General features: G+C 41.0%; 1 protein-coding gene across 1 annotated transcript; it reads left to right on the forward strand.

The window, feature by feature from the left end:
- The first annotated feature begins 21401 nt into the window (after window positions 1–21401).
- LOC138895712 (uncharacterized) lies at window positions 21402–21940 on the forward strand. The gene is made up of 3 exons (XM_070180432.1): window positions 21402–21515; window positions 21641–21712; window positions 21812–21940. Exons 1-3 carry the CDS (start codon window positions 21402–21404, stop codon window positions 21938–21940), a joined length of 315 nt encoding a protein of 104 aa, XP_070036533.1.
- Window positions 21941–22449: the final 509 nt, after the last annotated feature.

A 22449-nucleotide genomic window follows, 5' to 3' on the forward strand; every position in this document is an offset into this window, starting at 1 on the left:
ACAGGCCGGGGGAGGAGCCCAGACTCCCGTCGCCCGTACTGCGGAGTAGCTAGCTCCGGGTCATCAGACACCAGGGGTGTTACTAGTTCAACCAGTTGTTCCTACTTGGGTTGGTCCACCTATGACTGATGATGAGTAGTGGTGGTTGGAGCAATTTAGGATGCTTGATCCTCCCGAGTTCAGTGGAGGATAGTCAGAGGATGCTCAGGATTTTCTACACTAGTGTCATCTGATTCTTTACAACACGGTATTATGGATATCAGTGGAGTTTCTTTCACTACTTTTCAGCTGACAAGGGCAGCTTACAGATTGTGTCAGGCTTATGAGTAAGGCTGGCTAGTTGGAATAGCACCACTTATATGGCATGAGTTCTCAATTCTCTTCTTAGCAAAGTTTGTTCCACATACTCGTAGAGAGGAGTTGTGTAGGGAGTATGAGCAACTATGCTAGGGGCATATGACTGTGACTCAATATGAGATGAGATTTGTAGAGTTGGCCCGACATGTAGTATGGTTGGTTCCCACCGATAGGGAAAGGATTAGAAGGTTCATTGATGGCCTCAACTATGGTTTGCGTTACAGTGTGGCTCGAGAGGCCAAGATGGATGCTAGGTTTGACTAGGTGGTCGAGATTTCTAGACGCTTGGGGTAGGTTCGGGAGGACAAGAGGCCTCGTGGTTCAGCTGGTTTCAGCAGTGCCTCATATGGAGGACAATCAGATTACAACAGAGGTCGTCCTTTTAGGCCTGCTCAGAAGGCTCATCAGATTCTATGTCGTTCCTTCAATAGCCACAATTCTTACAATGCTCGCCCAGTACAGTCGTCATTTAGTGCATTGCTGACATAGAGTACCTACAGTGCTCTATCTGGTCAGGGTTCTACGGCAGTTACTCGGGTTATTAGGGTCCTCCAAGGTGAGGTTGATACGGGTGTGGGGACATTAGTAATCTTAAAGGGATTGCCCCAGACTTCTTGGCAGGGTTTCATATCAGAGCTCACAACTTATTATTTCAGCACTAGCAGCTGCACCATCAAAATAGCCAGCTAGGGGTGGGACTCAAGCAGTTCGAGGTTTCCCTAGAAGGGGAGGTCGATCAGGTGGTGGTCAAGCCTGTTGCTATGCATTTCGAGACAGGCCGGAGGTAATTTCTTCCGACGCTATTTTTATAGGTATTGTTTCAGTTTGCCATAGGGATGCTTCAATGTTATTTGACCCTGGTTTCACTTATTCATATGTTTCATCATACTATCCTCGTTATTTGGATATGCCTCGTGATTCTTTAGTTATGACTGTTCTTGTATCTGCACCGGTCTATGATTCTATTGTGGTGAACAGTGTGTATCAGTTGTGTGTGGTGACCATTAGAGGTTATGAGACAAGAGTTGATCTTTTACCATGGTTGATTTTTCTCACAACCCAAACTGGAGGACCATGACTGGCACCGGGGGCATACCTGCCGAGCACTAACATACGTTTTATCTAACCTTTCTTATTATCTATAAGGGCCGACGAGATCAACATAAATGGTATACATGAATCATGAACAATAAAAATGGCAGATTATGGCATGAACATACGTAACATGGGCCAACAAGGATGTTGTGAAGCTATATATAAGGCACGAGCCGACAAGCTGCCATGAGAGACTATACAAAACAAATCAACCGACAAGGCTATCCAAACAATGCATGAGTCGACACCTGTCTATGAGCCTCTAAAGGAACATAAGTGTTGCAACAATGCCGGAACAGGGCCCCAACATACCCATAATGTCTATAAATAAAATGCATACTAAGACCACGGCAATTCCAGAGAACGGGTCTCGCCAATAACCGCTGAACAGGGCATCCTACTGTGGTGGGGGAGCTTCCTCTACCTTTCTATCAGGACGTGTAGCACGACATTCTGCATCCATAAATAAAAGGGACGTCAGTACAAATAAAGTACTGAGTATGTAAGGCAAGAAGCATAAATAAGAATAGTAATGTAAAGAGGGATAGAGAATATACAACCTATAACATCTTAGTGCCTCTGAGGGCGACTGACATGAAATGCATGATACACACACACACACACACACACACACACACACACATATATATATATATATATATATATATATATATATATATATATATATATATATATATATATACATATGCATATAACTATAAAAACATATGCCTTTGTTGGACAAATCATCATCATATTGTACCCGGCCTCGAAAAAGTCTTGGTAAAAATGTACCCATCCATCATAAGGATTGGTAGAATCTTACCCATCCACGTGGAACTCGGTAAAACCCAACTGATCAGCAGTTGCACAATAGGTGTCGCACCCTGCCGACTATAGCGCGGCTCGGTAGAGTAAAATAGATACATATATATAATGCATGCTAGACTCATGTGATCACGTTCTAAATATTTCGGAGTGACGTAAGGTCGATAACCTCCGTATACGTTATTAGAGATAATTCATCATCATGAATCTTATTGGAATCAGGAAATACCAACTACATTTGATACATAAGTTTAAGAGGAGAACCATCAACATCAATCTTTCCATAAGAAGGGAAACAATGTGAGTACTACTAGCTTCTAATAGTGGAGTATACTTAGAAGCTCATTCATTACATTATGTACAATCAGAGTCGAGCAAAAAAAAAGAAAGAGATAGCCTCACATACCTTGTATATACTGCCCAACCACAAGCTATGCAAATCTCACGGCTCCTTAGTCAACAATCAGAGAAATGATACTATCGTTATCGTTTAAGCATCATAACTAGAATATATCAACCACAACCTATTTTACAATAAAACAAACAGAACCTTCCCTATTTATATAACTTTCCACAAATTAGAACAATCGCCAAACAGCCCAAACAACATCAACAATAGCAACAACAACAATATAATCCAATATGAGCTTAACAATCATATTGAGTTGCAAGCTCGTTATTACTATTAACAAAATATAAATTAAATCAAACTCTTATTCCATAAATAAGCTTAAAACCTACAGAACAACATACTTATATGTACTACATGATTCCTAGTTCAAAATATCTACAAAATGCCTTCCAAAACAGCCACATACGCCTAGCACCTTAACTTTTATCTTCAATTACTTGCTTTTCACGTTTTCTTCTTCAATCAACTTAATTAAAACCTAGAAAAGCTTAACAACAGAAGCCAAATTATTATCAAACTATTTCTTATAATTTCTAGCTACCACAAAATATAATATTTAGCCACAAAAGAGTCCAATCAAAAAGATAACCATATCCCATATTCTTTCAAGTGCTATCTTATGGTTTCTCACCCAAACAACACAAGATTAACCTTAGGTACAATCAAGAAGATTTTTTTATACATACCTTGGACAGCAGCTACAACTCAAACCCCATCTCAACTTAGCTCACAATAACCCTCAATCACACCACAACAACATAGAAGCATTCTCTTGTAGTCTTTAACACCTTTGATGATGATTTGAGTTGATTTCCCTTGAGTTTGGTTCTTGGATCTTGTAGATATGTTAGATAGGGTTTTAGAGAGCTTTTAGATGAATTTTGGGTGATAAAGGACCCGAAATTAGGCCGAAACATCTTTTAAAAGAAGTAAGATCGGTGGCCGTCTCAAGTGGGTCCCAACCGGAACTGCTTGCACAGTCTAGCAAAAACACAAATATCTCCCTTCTCCAATGTCTTATCGATGAACGGTTTAGTGCATTGCAATCTATACTCGTAGATCTTCAATTTGGTGGATAGATGACCCCGTAATTCGAAGTAAATTGGGAGAAAATCTTAGTAACATTTGACCTAAAGTTTAAGTAAAATTATGAACGTAAGTTGCAACAACGTTTGTCACCTTTTGTTTCATAACTTGTTTTACTTCAAGACTTATGATACAAATATTGTATGACTCAACTACCTTAAAATACGACCTCCTTAGCATATTAAGCACCTCTAGGTTTACTCGAAAATATGGGCTACAATATCCTTGATTCGCTTAACTTCTAATACTTGTTCACCACTCTTATACACCTTTGTATCATTTAAGGACAATAGGATTAACTTCTTATCATCTCAAAGATAATCTCTTCTAATATTTATGTTGACTAACTTATGGCATTATATAGCGTACACGAATATGGGTTATAACAATTTGAAATAGTTTTGGGCATGGATTGTCTATCACTATATCATGATATCTTAGATTGTCACGCTAAGACTGCGACATTAGCTATGCTGAGGTTGGAGTGGAGAATCTCCTTGTATCATATTTCTAGTAGAGTGATTTCATGTTTGAAGGCTCAACAGATGGTTGAGAAGGGATGTCTAGCATATTTGGCATGTGTGAGAGATGTTAGTGATAATACTCATACCCTTGAGTCAGTTTTGGTAGTGAGAGATTTCCAAGATGTGTTTCATGCAGACTTGCCGGCGTGCCACCCGACATGGATATTGATTTCGGTATTAACCTAGTACCGGGCACTCAACCCATCTCTATTTCATCTTACCGCATGGCACCTATAGAATTGAAGGAACAAGTATGAGCTACTTCATAAGGGTTTAATCAGGCCCAATGTGTCGCCTTGGGGTGCACCGGTTCTATTTGTGAAGGAGAATGACGGTTCTATGAGGATGTGTAATAATTACAGGCAACTGAACAAGGTTACAGTCAAGAACAGGTACCCACTATCGCGTATTGATGATTTGTTTGATCAACTTCAGGGTGCTCAGGTATTCTCGAAGATAGATTTGAGATCAGGGTACCATCAGTTGAAGATCCGGGATTCAAATATTTAAAGAAGGCCTTCAGGACTTGCTATGGTCAATGTGAGTTTTTGGTGATGTCGTTTAGGGTGACCAATGCCCCAGTAGATTTATGCATTCTATGAACAGTGTATTCCATCCCCATCTTGATTCCTTCATCATCGTTTTCATTGATGACATATTGGTGTATTCTCGTAGCCGGGAGGATCATCAGCAACACTTGAGGATCATGCTTCAGACCTTGAGAGAGAAGAAACTATATGCTAAATTCTCCAAGTGTGAGTTTTTGACTTGATTCGGTCGCATATTTTGGGCCATGTGGTGTCCAGTGAGGGGATTAAGCTGGATCCGAAGAAGATTGAGGCAATTCAGAGTTCACCCAGACAATTTTCTGCTACTAAGATCCAGAACTTTCTTGGATTGGACGGCTATTATCGTCATTTTGTTGAGGATTTCTCATCCATTGCTGCACCTTTGACTAGAGTGACCAAGAAGGGTTCCCCATTCAGGTGGTCTGATGAGTTTTAGGAGAGCTTCCAGAAGCTCAAGACTTCCTTGACCACAACTCCAGTCTTGGTGTTGCCTTTAGTATCGGGTTCTTATACAGTTTATTGTAATGCTTTGCGGATTGACATTGGATGTGTATTGATTTATGTGGGTAGAGTGAGTGATTATGCTTCGTGTCACTTGAAGTCCCACGAGAAGAACTAGCCAGCACATGATTTAGAGTTGGCAGCCACTGTTCACGCGTTGAAGATTTGGAGGCATTATCTTTATGGCGTGTCTTTCAAGGTATTCACAGATCACAAGAGTCTTCACCACTTGTTCAAGAATAAGGATCATAACTTGAGGCAGCAAAGGTGGTTAGAGTTACTAAAGAACTATGATATCACCATTCTTTATCATCCGAGGAAGGCTAATATGGTGGTCGATGCTTTGAGTAGGAAGGGTGAGAGCATGGGGAGTCTGGCTTATCTTTCATGTGGGGAGAGGCCATTAGCATTGGATGTTCATGCATGGCCAACCAGTTCGTGAGGTTAGACATTTCGGAGCCTAGCCGGGTTCTTGCTTTCGTGGTTTCCCTATTTTCTTTGTTTGAGTGCATCAAGGCACTTTACTATGATGATCCCCACTTGCTTGTCCGGAAGGATGCGATATAGCACGGGGATACCAAAGAGGTTAGATGCTAGGGTATTGAGGATGCAAGGTCAGATCTATGTTATAAACGTGGATGGGTTGCAAGAATTGATAATTGAGGAGGCCCATAGTTCATGGTATTCCTTTCATCCGGGTGCCGCGAAAATGTACTATGAATTGAGGCAACACTACTGGTGGAAAAGAATGAAGAAAGATATTATGGAGTATATGGACCGGTGTTTGAACTTTCAGTAGGTGAAGTACGAGCATCAGACCGAGTGGTTTGTCTCTGAGGCCTGACATTCCAGAGTGGAAGTGGGAGCGTATCATCATGGATTTTGCAGTTGGACTTCCACATACCTTGAAGAAATTTGATGCAGTGTGGGTCATTGAGGATAGACTAACCAGGTCTACACACTTCATTCTAGTAGTGACTACCTACTTTTCAGAGAAGCTAGCTCGAATTTACATTCGTGAGCTTGTTCGCCTTTATGGTGTGCCCGTTTCTATAATTTTGGATCGAGCCACTTAGTTCACATCTCATATTTGGTTAGCGGTGCAATGAGAGTTGGGCACACAGGTAGAGGTGAGTACAACTTTTCATTCCCAGACGGACGGGCAATTCGAGCACACTATTTAGATCTTGGAGGACATGTTACGTGCCTGTGTCATTGACTTCAGAGGTTCATGGGATTAGTTTCTTCCATTAACAGAATCCACCTACGATAGCTATCAGTCGAGTATCTAGATGGCTTCTTTTGAGGCCTTATATGGAGGCGTTGTCATTCTCCGGTCGGTTGGTTTGAGCCTGGGGAGGTTAGGTTGTTAGGCACTAACTTGGTCCATGATGCTTTGGAGAAGGTGAAGATGATTCAGGAGCCGCTTCGTACAACACAGTCCAGGCAGAAGAGTTATGCTGACAGGAAGGCTCATGATGTTGCATATATGGTGGGGGAGAAGGTTCTACTTAGTGTTTTGCCCATGAAGGGCATGATGAAATTCGGAAGGAAGGCAAGTGGATCCTTAGGTATATTGGTCCTTTTGAGGTTCTAGATAGAGTGGGAGAGGTGTCCTACAGACTTGCCTTGCCACCAAGTCTATCAAGGGTCCATCTAGAATTTCGTGTTTCAATGCTCTGAATCTATTATGGAGAGGCGTCAAATATTTTGGACTTCAGCACGGTACAATTAGATAAGGATTTTACTTATAATATGGAGCTGGTGACCATTCTGGATCGGCTGGTTCGAAAATTAAGATCGGAGAATATAGCAGCAGTGATGGTGCATTGTAGAGGTCACCTAGTGGAGGAGGTAACTTGGGAGACTTAACAAAAGATGCGGAACAGATATCCTCACATTTTTTAGACTTTAGGTATGATTCTAGACCCATTCGAGGACAAACATTTATTTATGAGGGGGAGAATGTAACAACTCAGCCAGTCGTTTTGATTACATTAGCCCTATTTCAGCTTTTCTATGATTTACTTATATGTATTTGAGGTTTCATGAATTTCCGAGGTTGTTGGTCTGGTTTCAGGAACGATTCAGAGTGAATTGGGACTCATAGTCCCAAGGTTAAAAGCTTAAGTTGTAAAAGTTGCCCGGAGTTTGACTTTTACGTGGACGACTCCAGGGTGGTGTTTTTATGGTTCCAATAGCTTCGTATAGTGATTTTGGACTTAGGCGTATGTCCGAATTTTAATTTGGAGGTCCGTAGGTTGGTTTGGTGCTCTTTGGTGAAAGTTTGAAAGTTGAAGGTTTGGAGGGTTGAGAGGTTTAACTAGGAGTTGACTCTATTGATATCGGGTTTAGATTTTGGTTCCGAGAGTTAGAATAGGACCGTTGTATCTTTTGGAACTTGCATGCAATATTTGAGGTATTCAGAATTATTTATACTTGTTCGGTGTATATTTTGAATTTTGTAATTTGAATTAGTTCCTTAGGCATGAATTGGGGTACGATTCAGAGTTGTGATGTTGTTGGGTGTGATTTGAGGCTTCGGGTAGGTTCGTGTCATGTTTTGATATTGGTTAGTATGGTTAGATGTGTGTTGCATGGCTGAAGGGCTACCAAAACTGGTGCATTCACACCTGCGCAGGACCTGTCGCAAATACATGTCCGCAGGTGCAGAAAAGGAGTCACAGAAGCGGGCTAGGCTGGAGTTGGGAAAGATCGCAGATGCGGAGGCCCTGGCGTAGGTGCGGGGCCACAACTACGAAGGAAAGGTTACAGATGCGCAAGTGCAAATGCATGTATTTGGCCGCAAAAGCGGATGTCCGGAGGATGGAGTTGGATCACATAAGCATTGTTTTGACTTCATATGCCAACCGCATTTGTGGCTAAGTGATCGCAGATGCTGTCAGACTTTTATAATCAAAGTGTTTATGTATTTTTCTCATTTTTGGAATTGTGGAGCTCGGTCTAGGATGATGTTTGGAAATATTTTCATCAAAATTGAAGAGGTAAGTGATCTTTACTAACTTTTAGTGTTAGATATTGATTACCCATTGATTTTTAACGTAATTTAAAAGAATGTAAGATGAGATTTGGGGGGTTTTGGACTATTTTATAGGATGTGAAATATGATGATTGGAGGGACGATTTGAGGTTGGAATTGGATGAAACACATATATTTGGACTCGTATTGCAATGGGTGTTCGTAATTTGTGAGGTTGGACGCGTTCCAAGGTGCGGGATCGGGGTTAAGTTTTTAAGTTTGGTTAAAGATCTTAGCTTTATCAGTTGGAATCGGTTCCTATGGCTTTTATTGATTATATTAAGTTATTTTTCCTAGATTTGAGTCGTCCAGAGGTTGATTCAGGCAAAAAGGAATTGTAAGAGGACCTATTTGGTTGTCTTGATGTAAGTATCTTATCTAAACTTGGCTGAGGCACTAGTTGTCTGAGTTGTTTGTGATAGCTACATGCTATGGGTGGAGCATATGTGTGGGGTACCCATGTGTGAGCACATGGTATTTATCCATGCACAGAGTAGTGCTTGGGCTATGATATGCCTTGAATTGATTAATAAGCTTTATGATGTGATGTTTCTCATATTTGTAACCATGTTGTGAGCCATTTGATCCTTACTTCAGGTGACATAGAGGCTAATCTCCTGATTAAACTTGATAGTTGCTATTTTCGTGATGAAATTGCCGATTTGAGCTATGATAGCATGCTTTGCACATACATACACCTTAGCATGTCACTTATATCAGTCCAGGAGTATGAATTCTAAAATTCATTAATCATATACATATATTCTTGTATATTTTCTTTTTGTGTGACATGATTTGGACTGGTAGCCGTGACCGCGCCAGGCGAATTCTGTTGTTAAGCATGTGACCATGCCAGGTGGATTGTGTTATTATGCTTGTGACTAGGCTGGGCAGATTGTGTTGTTATGCTTGTGACTATGCCGGGCGAATGGGGTTGTTATGCCTGTGACCACGCTAGACAGATTGTGTTGTTATGCTTGTGACCACTCCCGGTAGATTGTGATATAATGAATGTGACCATGCAGGGCAGATCCGTGATATTAGGCCCGTGACCATGCCGGGCGGATTATGATATTGAGTCTGTGACCACATGGGGAAGAGTGTAAGGCCTTGTATAATTTTGCTAAGGAATTTAAGGTGTTATGGTGCCGAGTTGGTTTCGAAGGGTCCATTTTGTGTATTTTATAACCTGACCCTATTTTGATTAAAAGCCATTGGGACTCATTTTGAAGGGAAAAACCTGATAGTTTAAGAGAGAGGGGAGGAACTAGAGAGAGAAGGAGGATCTCCAACATCTTCCAGTCCAAATTGTTGATCAAGACATCAAGGGAAGAGATGTCAAGTTTTCTTTCAAAGATGTAAGGTATTTCCCCCAACTCTCAATTACAAATTTGGGATTGAATGTGAGGTGTGTGAGGCATGATTCTTGGGTTAGTAGTTAGTCATTATTAATGAATGTGGCATTGAAGGTGGTGGGGAAGTTATTGAACTAATGTTGGTGAGCTATTGATATGGGGATTGGTTATGGTGTGAAGGATTTCTACCATAGGAACTTGTAGAAGCAATTGCATACCTAGTGTTCGATGAAATGCCTAAACGAGGCGAACCTATGAACTCTCTCCTAATAGTGGTCCATATTATGTTTCTATAAATTAACATTTCCAAGGGTAGTGGAACATTGTAGTAACTCTAACGAAAGCTCAATCGAGGTATATTGGCTAAACTCCTCTTGTAGAATCGAATTCCATGATATTATTGTAAGCTCGAGCATGGTTTGCCCAAGCTCTTATTTTGAATATTCCGAGCATTTCCCAATAAGTTGGGTTATCCCAAATGAGCATCCTATCGAAAGATATATACTCAAATGTATTCCAATTGCTCTTACTATAGTATGATTAATGTATCAAATGTTTTGACTTAAATTCATGTTTCTATTGCAAACCTATTATGCTCTATTTGGAAAGAAAACACAATGTGTTTAAGACTATTATTTCTCACATTTATTTAAAGTCTTGATTTCAAAATGCTCTTTGTGTTGATAACCTATGTTGATGATCCTTGAAGATGAAGGAATGAGAGTATGAAATAAATGAAATGAGGCCATCGTGCCTAGAAAAATGATTTATGTGCATGGCCAAGAGTGCCAATGAAGTGAAAGATATTAAAAAGGGCTATGAAATGAATTTTAACTCTTTATATATATGGTAAATGTTTTTAGGAGGATCGGTAGGTCACCGAGGAAAAGTGGATTAAAATAACTGAAACCCTAAACTACACGTGCCGGTGTCTGATTGGCTGAGGGATAAATTCTCGTGTTGATGTGTTGAGATTATTTCCCTTAATTGGGATGGGATGATAGCTAGAAAAGGACTATGTCAACCCACACGACATTGTTGTGAGGCGTCTTAGCTGATCGGACAGTGATCAGACACCATGTCGTGCACATGGTTGTGGTATTGTGTTTCTATGTCCACCTGCACACATTGGGGTGAGAAGGCTTAGCCGATCAGGCGTAGATATGTCCCCATGCCAGGCATGGTGGTGTATCGGTACCGAAGATCTCCCACATCTAAAACATTATTATTTACTTGTGGATTTACCTTGCTCTTAACTTGGCATTTTAATGTTACTTGGGTTTCTTATAGATTTCATGTTTCTCTCCATTATGTTGGTTTTCTATTCCATGAGAGGGTATTTAGTTTTACATACTAGTACTATTCCACATGTACTAACATCCCTTTTGCCGGGGACACTGCATCTTTAATGGATGCAGGTGGTTCTATAGTAGGCGGCATCGATCACTAATAGCGGTACACCCTCTCCTCAACTAACTTGGTGAGCCCCACTTCCTATCGGGGTCTTGTGTCTTTTGCTCCTTGTACATTGTATTTTTGAGGTATAGCCGGGGCCTTGTCACCGGCACTATCATACTACTCTTATGTTCCATTTAGAGGCTCCAAAGACATAGTGTGGGTTGTGTTTTGACTTGGGGGAAACGACTGTAAATGTTGTAGTTATTTGGTGTTCCACTTTGTAATCTTTTGGTAATCATCATTGTGGCTGCTGTAAGTAATGAAACATGATATTTAACTCCTTTATCCCCTCCCCATCTATCTCGTATAATTTAATTCAAATTGCTCACGGGTAATGTTGGATAGAAGGCATCAAGTAGGATTGTTTGACGGGGATGTCTAGGTCGAGCACCGGTCGCGCTAGCCGAGGTCGGGGCATGATAAATCTAAAGCGATTCATTAAATCTTCTGCCATGTCCTTCCACTCTCTCCAATTCTAGGGGTATTTTTGGGTATACCAAGTAAGCGCTTCTCCCGTCAGACTCTTTATAAACAACATCATCCTCAGATTTGCATTTCTTTCCACTCCGACCAACTTGTCATAGTAGACCCTTAAATGAGCGTGGGGATCACACGTTGCATCAATAATGTCGAACTTTAAAGGCTTATATCTTGCGGGCAGGTCAATATTGGGATGTATACACAAGTTCTGATAATCCAAGATCGTGCTCCCTCGAGCAACCTAGAGATTCATCATCTATTTTCTCAACACCCGCAGTTGTTATGACACAAACTCTTCGTCCATCTATTTTTCTTCTTTATCCATCTCACCATATTGGTAGATCTCATAGGGCACTCTATCAGTGAAGGGCGCAGTAAAGGTAGGCTCAGAGATGGCATATACAGGTGGAACATACCGCTCACGTGTGGCGGTGTGTGCCAAAGGTATATGTTGGGTCTGGTTGTTGGTAAAAGTGATGATGTCACGAGGATAGGTGTGAACTAGATTAGTTGTGACTGGTGAATTTTATGGTGTTTGGACATAATTCGGGACATATGGTGTGTGTGTGCGTGTATAGGAGGGTTTAGTGGATTTGCGGGGGTTACTGGTGGTATAACTTGGGTCGCAGGATTTGTAGTGACATCGGTTGGGGTACTAGTTGTTTGTCGGGTTGCTGAAGAGAAATGATCAGGGATTTAATCTTAGGAAAGTAAGAAGGGTGGTTGCGGAAGCATCGTCGTGACCAAGTGTGTCGGCTACTGGATATGTTATACTTCTTCTTGTAACGACTCAGCCGGTCATTTTCTGTATTGTAGCCCCATTCCCCTATTTAATGCTTCTTTAATATTCATTTGTGGTTATGTGACTTGCTGTGGTGGTTGGATTGATTTCGAGAAGGTTTTGGTGTGAATTGGGACACCTAGTCCCAAGGTTAGAAGCTTAAGTTAAAAGAGTTGACCGGAGTTTGATTTATGTGAAAAGAACTCAATAATGGAATTTTGATGGTTCTGATAGTTTCGTATGGTTATTTTGGACTTAGACGTATGTCCGGATCTAGATTTGGAGGTCCGTAGGTTGATTTGGTGCATTTTGGTGAAAGTTGGAAAGTCGAAGATATGGAAGGTTGAGAAGTTTGACCGAGAGTTGACTTTGTTGATACCATGTTCGGATTTTTGTTCTAAGAGTTGGAATAGGTCTTTTGTGTTATTTAGGACTAGTGTACAAAATTTGGGGTCATTCGGAGTTGTTTCGGTATGGTTCAACATTAGTTTTAGAAGTTGGATGTTCATTAATTTTGTTAGTATTGAATTGAGGTGTGATTCGTGACTTTGTTGTAGTTTGAGGTGAATTGAAGGCTCGAGTAAGATTGTATAATGTTTTAGGACTTCTTGGTATGTTTGTATGGGGTCCCCGGGACCTCGGGTGAGTTTTAGATGGTTAACAGATCAATTTTTGGACTTAAAGCATTGCTGAAGGTGTAAGGCTTCTGGTATAGTCACATATGTGGTAGGCTTGGCTGCCAATGCTGAGCCGCAGGTGCAGCTAAGGAGTCGCAGAAGCGAAGTGGGAAAGCCTAGGGGAAGTCCGCATAGGTAGACCATTTGATCGCAAGTGTGTGTTTGGGCTGGGGCTAGTGAAGGTTGCAGGTGCGAAGTTTGACCGCATTTGTGAGCCCGCAGATACGGATAAGTGATCGCAAAAGCTGAAGAGAACAAGTAAGTTAGGACTAAAGATGTGGAAGTACTCTGCAGGTGCTGATCTACAGAAGCGAGTGTTAGACAGCAGAAGCAATGGGGCGGAGATTAAGTGATGTACGTAGATGCGCAATTTTGAATGCAGAAGCAGACATATGGGCGCATGTGCGAAATCGCTGGCAAGATATTAAAATCGAAGGGCTTAATGTTTTCTCATTTTTGGACTTTTTGGAACTCAGTCTAAGGCGATGTTTTGAGTATTTCTCATCCCAATTGAACAGGTAAGTGAAGTTTAATCACTTTTAATGATAGATATTGATTACCCATTGATTATTACACCTAGTTTATGTGTGTTTGAGGTGAAATTTGGCGATGTTAGACCATAGTATTGGAGAGTGAGATTCGGGGTTTTGAGGGTCGATTTGTGGATGGAATAGAATGAATTGGTATGGTTGGACTCATAATTGAATGGGTGTTCGGAATTTGTAAATTTTGTCGGGTTCCGAGGTTTGGGCTTGGGTTTGACTCTTTTGGTTGACATTGCGTATTTGATTCAAGACCTCAACTTTATCTTTTGGAATTGTTTCCTATATCTATTATTGATGGTATTAAGTTGTTTGTGACTGGATTCGAGTCGTTCAGAGGTCGATACGCGTGGCAAGGGCTTTTTTGAGTGTTAATTTGTGTGCTTGGAGGTAAGTAACACATATAGACTTGGATTTTAGGGTGTGTAACCTTGAGAAATACGTTATATGAAAGATATTGGGGTGACATATGCGCTAGGTGACGGGCATGTGTACGTGCACCAGTGTGTTCATGGTTTGGGGAGGCCTTTAGGCTATTACCGAGCTTGTTTTGCTATCATACCTTTGTATCCCCGCATTTCCCCACTTGTTTGATTATTTGAACTGTGATTTATGTTAGACATCATGTCTAGGCCAAGTGCTATTTCTTTGAGACTTGATAGGGTTATTCTTGTTGTTTCGGAGCTGTGTGTCTTATTTGTACAGATGTTCTCAGTTATGATGCTATATCCACGTAGGATATCTGTATCTCAATACTTCTTACTTGATTCCTTACATGTTGTTAATGTCTCTTATGTGTAACACTGTTAAAGGAGTATTTTTTAGATGTGTTTATGTGAGACTTGAATGGTAATTGAGTAAGTTTGGGCCATAGAGCCGATTTGGTATTGATTTTGAAGTGACGCGCACGCCATGCCCATATTAGGCTAAGTGTTATTGTTTTGGGGTGACGTGTGCACCAGGCCTCACCGTTGGGCTAAATCAATATGATTAGAGCTTTGGCAGTATCTGCCCTTCCGGAGTCAGACATTTCAGCAGTGGGCATATTCACAGTGTTTTATATACGTGCTTTGATTATGGGCAGTTATATCAGGCACTCGTACAATGCTAAGTGTGAATATTGATGGATCCACTGTGATATTGTGGATTGACATGTATACTTGGCATGTAGGCATAGAGATGTACTTTTCTCATGCTAACTGATAATTGAAATGCTTTATCGGTGTTGGGCTTTAACTTTTATACTTTAAAGCATGGCTAAATTTCCTAAAATATAAACTAGTTGAGCACAAAATCATTGAACCACCTATTTCTACTAGTTCCCCTTTATATTTTAAATTGTTACTTGTTATTAATATTGGCATCTGGCTATTGTTTCTAACATCGTCACTGCTTTTAGCCCAAGGTTAGTTGTTACTTATTGAGTGCATGGAGTCAGTTGTACTCATATACACTCTGCACTTCATGTGCAGATCCAGGTGCATCCGGTTGAGGCGATTTCCAGAGTTCAACTGCCACTAGCTGTTGGGAGACTATGAGGTAGCTGCTATGTCATCTGTTGTCCTTGAAGAACTCTTTCTATTATTTATATATTTACTGTTCTATTGCTGAGACAGTTCTATTAGAGGATTTCACGTGTACCTTGTTACTCAGTAGTGCTCATGTATCTGTTGACACTAGATTTTAGGGTTGGTTGTCGTAGTATTATTGTTATGTTCTCTGATATTTCATGATATTGTTCTGTTGTTGAGTTGTTAAACCTTATTATTTGATTTCATAGTTTTTATGTGACTATTGGCTTACCTAGAGAGTTGGGTTAGGTGCCATCACCACTAGTGGATATTTGAGTCATGACAAGCTGATATCAGAGCTGCTAGGTTACTTAGGTCTCACGAGTCACGAGCAAGTTTAGTAGAGTCTTGGGGATCGGTACGAAGATGCCTGTATTTATCTTTGAGAGGCTATCGAACTATTAGGAAACTTTACTTTCTTGTATTCTTATCTTGCGGATTTGTTATTTTTGAAGTTTGAAACTTTACTCTTCTATTCTCTCACAGATGGTGAGGACACGTGTGACCAGATCAGGCGGGCGGCCACCAGCTACCGCGTGTACATTCCCATAATGATGGTGTTTTTCCAAAATCAAACTTTGTTGTTCAGCATCTTGAACTAGCCATCCCTTAGAAGGTATTGCGCCAGAGGCTGGGGTCATGGTAGAGGCTGAGGTATGGCTCATACTACGGCCATAGCCGCACCTATGGAGCCACTAGTTTCTCCAGCTGAGGAGCAGGTACCGGATGCATTTGAGCCCGTGGGACCCGCTCAGTCACCAGTAATGCCCATCGTTATTCCTGGCCTTCAGGAGCCCGTGGGTGCAAGAACACAAGTCATATATGTGCTTGGTGAGGGAATTATATCAGGCACCCGTATAATGTTGAGTGTGTTTGTGTGTGATGACTGAAGGTTATTTGTGCCAGGCACTATACATGTGGTGAGATTTTGTATACTTTATGATTTAACTATGATATTGTATATTCTAGCATGTATACTTGTCATGCAGGTATATGGTTATGTTTCTTCCATCATGCTAATTGGTACTTGATGTGTCTATTTGATGTGTAGAACATGGAATCACAGTTAAATTATAAACTATGTTTAGCTGATTTCTATAGAAGAATTTATGCCTTCACTGTTATTCTTGAAAAGCATGTTTATTTATCCTTTTAGTGTGAAAAGGTTGAATTTTCTATTACTTGAGATACTTTTCCTTTACTATTATTATTGTTATTGGCTATTAGAAATGAATATAAGACCTTGCCAAGCACACCACTGATTTCAGCCGGAGGTTAGACATTTAACTTATTGAGTAAAAGGGGTCGAATGTACTCATACTACACTATGCACTTTATGTGCATATCCAGGTGCTGCTGAAGGAGGTGATTACTGAGGAGTGGCATCGGTACGAGTTTTGGAGATTTCGAAGTAGCTGTCGTTCCGTTCACAAGAAGCCTATGTTTCTCTTAGTTCATGTTATTACTGTTCCATCTTTCAGACAGTACAGTATTTTGGGATCAGACTATGTATTAACATTCTTAAGAGCTCATGTACTCTATGACACCAGATCTTAGGATGATTTTCAGTTGTATGTTGCTATTGACTTTAGCTATTTATGTTATTCCACCGTTAAGACTATTTAATATTATTATTTAACTTTGTTTCTGCTTATTGATTATTATCTTGCCTAGCAAGTAGTGTTAGGCATCATCACAGGTCGGTGGGATTTTTGGTTTGTGACAAGTTGGTGTATGAGCACTAGGTTGCTTAGGTCTTACGAGTCATGAGCAAGTCCAGTAGGGTCCTACGAATCGGTTCGAAGATGTTTGCACTTATATTTGAGAGGCTATATCATTGTTAGCAAACTTTACTTTCTTTCATTCTTTATCATGCGGATTTTTTATCCCTAAGTCTGAATCATTGGTCTTCTATTCTCTCAAAGATTGTGAGGACACGATCTTCAGGTGTAGCTGAGATGGCGCCGATACCCCAGGCCAGGCCGCGAGAGTCCGGGCTTGAGTAGAGGCAGGGGTTGAGAATGCACTATAGTTAGGGTCCCTACTGGGGCAGCTGTTATGGAGCCACTAGTAGCTCTTGTTAAGTACCAGGTTCATGATTATGTAGAGCTGGTGAGACCAGCTCAAGCTCCCAAGAGCATAGTTGTTTCACCAGCTGTTCAGGATGCTTTGATCTATATCGTGGGCTTATTCGAGAGTTTGGCTTAGGTCAGATCATTTCCTACTATACCAGCTACTTCATAGATAGGGGGAGGGGGAGGACAGACTCTAGCTACTCATACCCTAGAGTAGATGGCTCATAGTTATTAGACCCCCGGAGTGTTTCCAGTTGGGGGAATTCAGCCTTCTATTATCGTACGCCCTGAGGATAGGCCCCCGATATCAGATGATGAGATGAAGAGACTGGATAAGTTCACAAAGTTACATCCTCCTCACTTATGTTGTACACGTTCAGATGATGCTCAGTGATTCTTATATCATTGTTATGAGACTGCGCAACTTGGGACTAGTTGGGTCTAATTGGGTTGACTTCACCGCCCTTCAGATGCGGGATCGATCTAAGAGTTGGTGGTAGTTTTATGAGCTGGAAGACCACCAGGATCACCTCTTCTTACATGGGATCAATTCTCCAGTGCCTTTTTGAGTAGTTTGTGCTACGTATTGGAAGAGACGAGCTGAGAAGGTAGGTTGAGTACCTTCAGCAGGCTCATATATTAGTTACTGAGTATGAGATAAGGTTTATCAGATATTAGTTACTAAGTATGAGATGAGGTTTACAGAGCTATCCTATTATGCTACTATTTTGATTCCCACTAAAGAGGGGAGAGAGGAGGTTCATTGAGGGTTTTCACCCTAGTATTCTTCTTGTTATGGCTAGAGAGATCGATACAGGAACTTCATTTGACCAAGCGATAAAGATAGAATGTCATGTAGAACACATTTTCAGTTGAGGAGCTTGCGTACAGTCTTCATGTAGCATAATTCTTGCATATAGTTCTCATCGTGCTCTATCTATTAAGGATTCATCAGTACTAGGTTCTTCTAGTGGGTATTCTAGTTCATGGGGTTCGACATAGGACCCGTAGTCATTTTTGGTCAAAGGTTGCTGTGAGTGTGGAGACCTGGGGCATGTCAGGAAATACTACTCCCACATTTGCAAAGGTCTAGTACAGTAGGGAGGTCAAACTATGATTCCCGCACTCGTTGCTACACCACCCACTCAGCCAGCTCAGGGTAGAGGTCATTTGGGGTATGGTCATCCTAGAGGGGAGCTCAGTCCAGTCGGGGACAAGCAAGATGCTATGCGTTTCCAAGGAGGATCAAGGTTGTTGTTATTATTACATGTATTATTTTTGTGTGCCATAAAGATGCTTCAGTATTGTTTGATCCTGGTTCTATTTATTTATATGTGTCATCACCCTTTGCTTCTTGTTTTGATATGCCAGCTTCTTGTTTTCATATGCCACGTGATTTGCTTGTTACCCATGTTCATGTATCTACATCAGTTTGGGATTCTATTACGGTGGATCAAGTTTGTCGGTCATGTGTGTGTCACCATATGTGGTTTTTAGATGAGGGTGTACTTTCTATTATTAGATATGGTGGATTTTGATGTGATCTTGGATATGGATTGGTTATCTCCATACCATGTTATTCTTTATAGTCATGCTAAGATCGTAACGTTAGGGATGTCAGGGTTGCCAAGGTTGGAGTAGAAGGGTTCTCTTGGTTGCACCCCTAGCAGAGTGATCTCATTCTCGAAGGCTCAATGGATGGTTGAGAATGGTTTTTGGCGCATCTAGCTTTTGTCAAGAAATATAAGTTCTGATGGTCCTACTATTGAGTCAGTTCCAGTAGTGAGGGAGTTTTTGGATGTGATTCCTTCGGACCTACCAGGCATGACACGTGATAGGGATATTGATTTCGGCATTGATTTTGCACCAAGCAATCAGCCTATATATATTCCACCACATCGCATGGCTCTTGATGAGTTGAATGAAGTAAAGGACCAGTTACATGAGTTATTGGATAAGGGGTTCATCAGGCCTAGTGTGTCACCTTGGGGTGCACTAGTGTTGTTTGTAAAGAAAAAGAATGGTTCTGTAAGAATGTGTATTGACTACCGGCAGATGAACAAGGTTACCATCAAGAACAAGTATCCATTATTGCGCATTTATGATTTATTTGATCAACTTCAAGGTGTTAGGGTGTCCTCAAAAAATGACTTGATATTGGTGTACCACTAGTTGAAGATTAGGGCTTTGGACATCATTAAAACGGCTTCCATGACTCATTATGGTCATTATGAATTTTTTATGATGTCATTTGGATTGACTAATGCCCCAATAGCTTTCATTCATTTGATGAACAGTGTGTTCCATCCCTATTTGGATTCTTTTGTCATTGTGTTCATTGATGATGTATAGGTATATTCTCGTAGTAGGGAGTTGCACGAGCAACATTTGAGGATTGTGCTTCAGATGTTGAGGGAGAAGAAGTTATATGCTATGTTCTCCAAGTGTTATTTTGGTTGGAGCTGGTGGCATTCTTGGGTCATGTGGTGTCTAGTAATGGGATCAAAGTAGACCGAAAGAGGATCTAGGCAGTTCAGAGTTGGCCCAGACTTTTTACTGCTACAGAGATCAGAAGCTTTTTGGGTTTGTCTTATAACTACCATCGCTTCGTAGAGGGATTTACATCTATTGTAGTCCCATTTACTAAGTTGACTCTGAAAGGCGCTCTATTCAGGTGGTCAGATGAGTGTTAGGAGAAATTTCAGAAGCTCAAGACTACTTTGATTACAGCTCTAGTGCTGGTTCTACCTTAGGAGCGGGGTCATATTCGATTTATTCTGATGCTTCGCGATTTGGAAGTGGATGTGTGTTGATGCAGAAAGATAGGGTAATTGCCTATGTATCGCACCAGTTGAAGCCCAATGAGAAAAACTACACGGTGCGTGATTTGGAGTTTGCAGCTATTGTACATGCGCTCAAGAGTTGAAGGCATTACTTATATGGTGTGTCTTGTGAGGTGAATACGGATCATCAGAGTGTTATACATCTATTCAAGCAAAAGGATTTGAAATTGATGTAGCGGAGGTAGTTGGAATTATTGAAGGACTATGACATCACTATTCTTTATCATCCGAGGAAGGTTAATGTAGTGGCTGACGCCTTGAGTAGATAGGCAGAGAGTATAGGGAGTATAGGATTCATTCTAGTTGTGGAGAGGCCTTTAGCTATGGAAGTTCAGGATTTGGCCGACAAATTTGTGAGATAGGATATTCTAGAGCCTAGTAGAGTCCTTGCATGTATTGTTTCACAATCATATTTGTTTGAGAACAATAAGGCTCGTTAGTATGATTATCCCTACTAGCTTGTCCTCAAGGACATGGTGCAATGAGGTGGTGACTATTGGTAATGATGGTGTATTGCAGCTTCAAGGCTAGATTTGTGTTCCTAATGTGAATGGGTTGAGAGAGTTGATCCCTGAGGGGGCTCATAGTTCATGATAATCTATTCATCTGGGTGCTACGAAGATGTATCGTGATTTGATCAGCATTACTGGTGGCGGAGGATGAAGAAATGCATTGTTGGGAATGTTGTGTGGTGTTTGAATTGTCAGTAGGTCATGTATGAGCATCGAAGACCTGGTGGTTAGCTTCAGAGGTTAGACAACCAGAGTGGAAGTGGGAGCGCATCACCATGTATGTTGTGGTAGGATTTCCATGGACAATGAGGATATTTGATGTAGTTTAGGTCATTGTGGACAAACAGACCAAGTCTGTGCATTTCATTCCAGTTATGACTTCCTACACTTTGGAGTAGTTGGATAAGATTTACATCTAGGAGATTGTCTGTTTGCATGGTGTACATGTTTCTACCATCTCGGATTCCGGCAATCAGTTTACTTCGCATTTCTAAAGAGAGTTTCTACGTGAGTAGGGTACACAGGTTGAGTTGAGCACTTTAGTTTACCCTCAGACAGATAGGCAGTCCGAGTGGACCATTCAGATTTTGGAGGATATGTTGAGAGTGTGTGTCATAGATTTTAGAGGCCAGTGGGATCAGTTTCTTCCATTATCGGTATTTCTATACAATAATAGCTATTAGTCGAGCATCTAGATGGCTCTGTATGAGGAATTATGCGGGAGGAGATATTGTTCTCCAGTTGGTTGGTTTGAGTCTGGCGAGGCTAGGCTATTGGGCACAGATGTGGTTCATAATTCCATGGAGAAGGTAAAATTTATTCAGGAGCGGCTTCGTACAACATAGTCCAAGAAGAGGGGTTATGCTGACAGGAAGGTTTGTGGGTGGCTTTCATGGAAGGTGAGATGGTTTTTCTCTGATTTTTGCCTATGAAGGGCTTGATGAGATTTGGGAAGAAGGGCAAGTTTAGTCTTCGGTATATTGGTCCTTTCAAGGTGTTGGATAGTGTTAGTGAGGTGGCCTACAGACTTGATTTTCCACCAAGCTTATAGGGAGTTCACCCGGTATTCCAAGTTTTCATGCTCTGGAAGTATTATGAGTATCAGCCACACGTGTTGGATTTTCGTTCAATGCAATTGGATAAGAATTTGGCTTCTCGGGAAGATCCGGTGGCTATTTTGGATAGGCATGTTTGGAAGCTGAAGTCTAAAGATATTGAATCGCTGAAGGTTTAGTAGAGATGTCAAGTCGAGGGTGTGACTTAGGAGACCGAGCATGATATGTGGAGCAGATATCCTCATCTTTTTGATACCCCAGGTATGAGTCTAAACTTGTTCGAAGAAGAACGCTTGTTTAAGAGAGGGATAATGTAACAAACCAGTCGGTTATTTTGTGTATTTGAGCCTCGTTCCCCTATTTGATGCTTCCCATATGCTTGTTTGTTATTTTGTGACTTGTGGGGATGAGAACACTTAGTTCTATGGTTGGAAGCTTAAGTTATGAGAGTTGACTTTGACTTTTATATAAACGACCTCAGATTAGTGTTTTGATTTTTCCAATGGGTTTGTAAGGTGATTTTGGACTTAGGCATATGTCCAGATTTGGATTTGGAGGTTCCTAGGATGTCTTATATCTAATTGTCTAAAGTTGGAAATTTGAAGGTTTGGAAAGTTTATAAGTTTTACCTGGAGTTGACTTTGAGGCTACTGGGTTCAAATTGTTGTTCCGGGACTTGGAATCGGTT

The sequence above is a fragment of the Nicotiana tomentosiformis genome, chromosome 7 (genome assembly GCF_000390325.3).
Source record: "Nicotiana tomentosiformis chromosome 7, ASM39032v3, whole genome shotgun sequence".
Taxonomy (NCBI): Eukaryota; Viridiplantae; Streptophyta; class Magnoliopsida; order Solanales; family Solanaceae; genus Nicotiana; species Nicotiana tomentosiformis.

Bases quoted from the DNA above. Each gene is read 5' to 3' on its own strand.
- LOC138895712 (XM_070180432.1), top strand. From the start codon at position 21,402: ATGGCTCTGTATGAGGAATTATGCGGGAGGAGATATTGTTCTCCAGTT. The intron at 21,516-21,640 runs GTAAAATTTATT...TTGCCTATGAAG, and splicing joins TTCATAATTCCATGGAGAAG to GGCTTGATGAGATTTGGGAA. The intron at 21,713-21,811 runs GTTAGTGAGGTG...TATGAGTATCAG, and splicing joins CTTTCAAGGTGTTGGATAGT to CCACACGTGTTGGATTTTCG.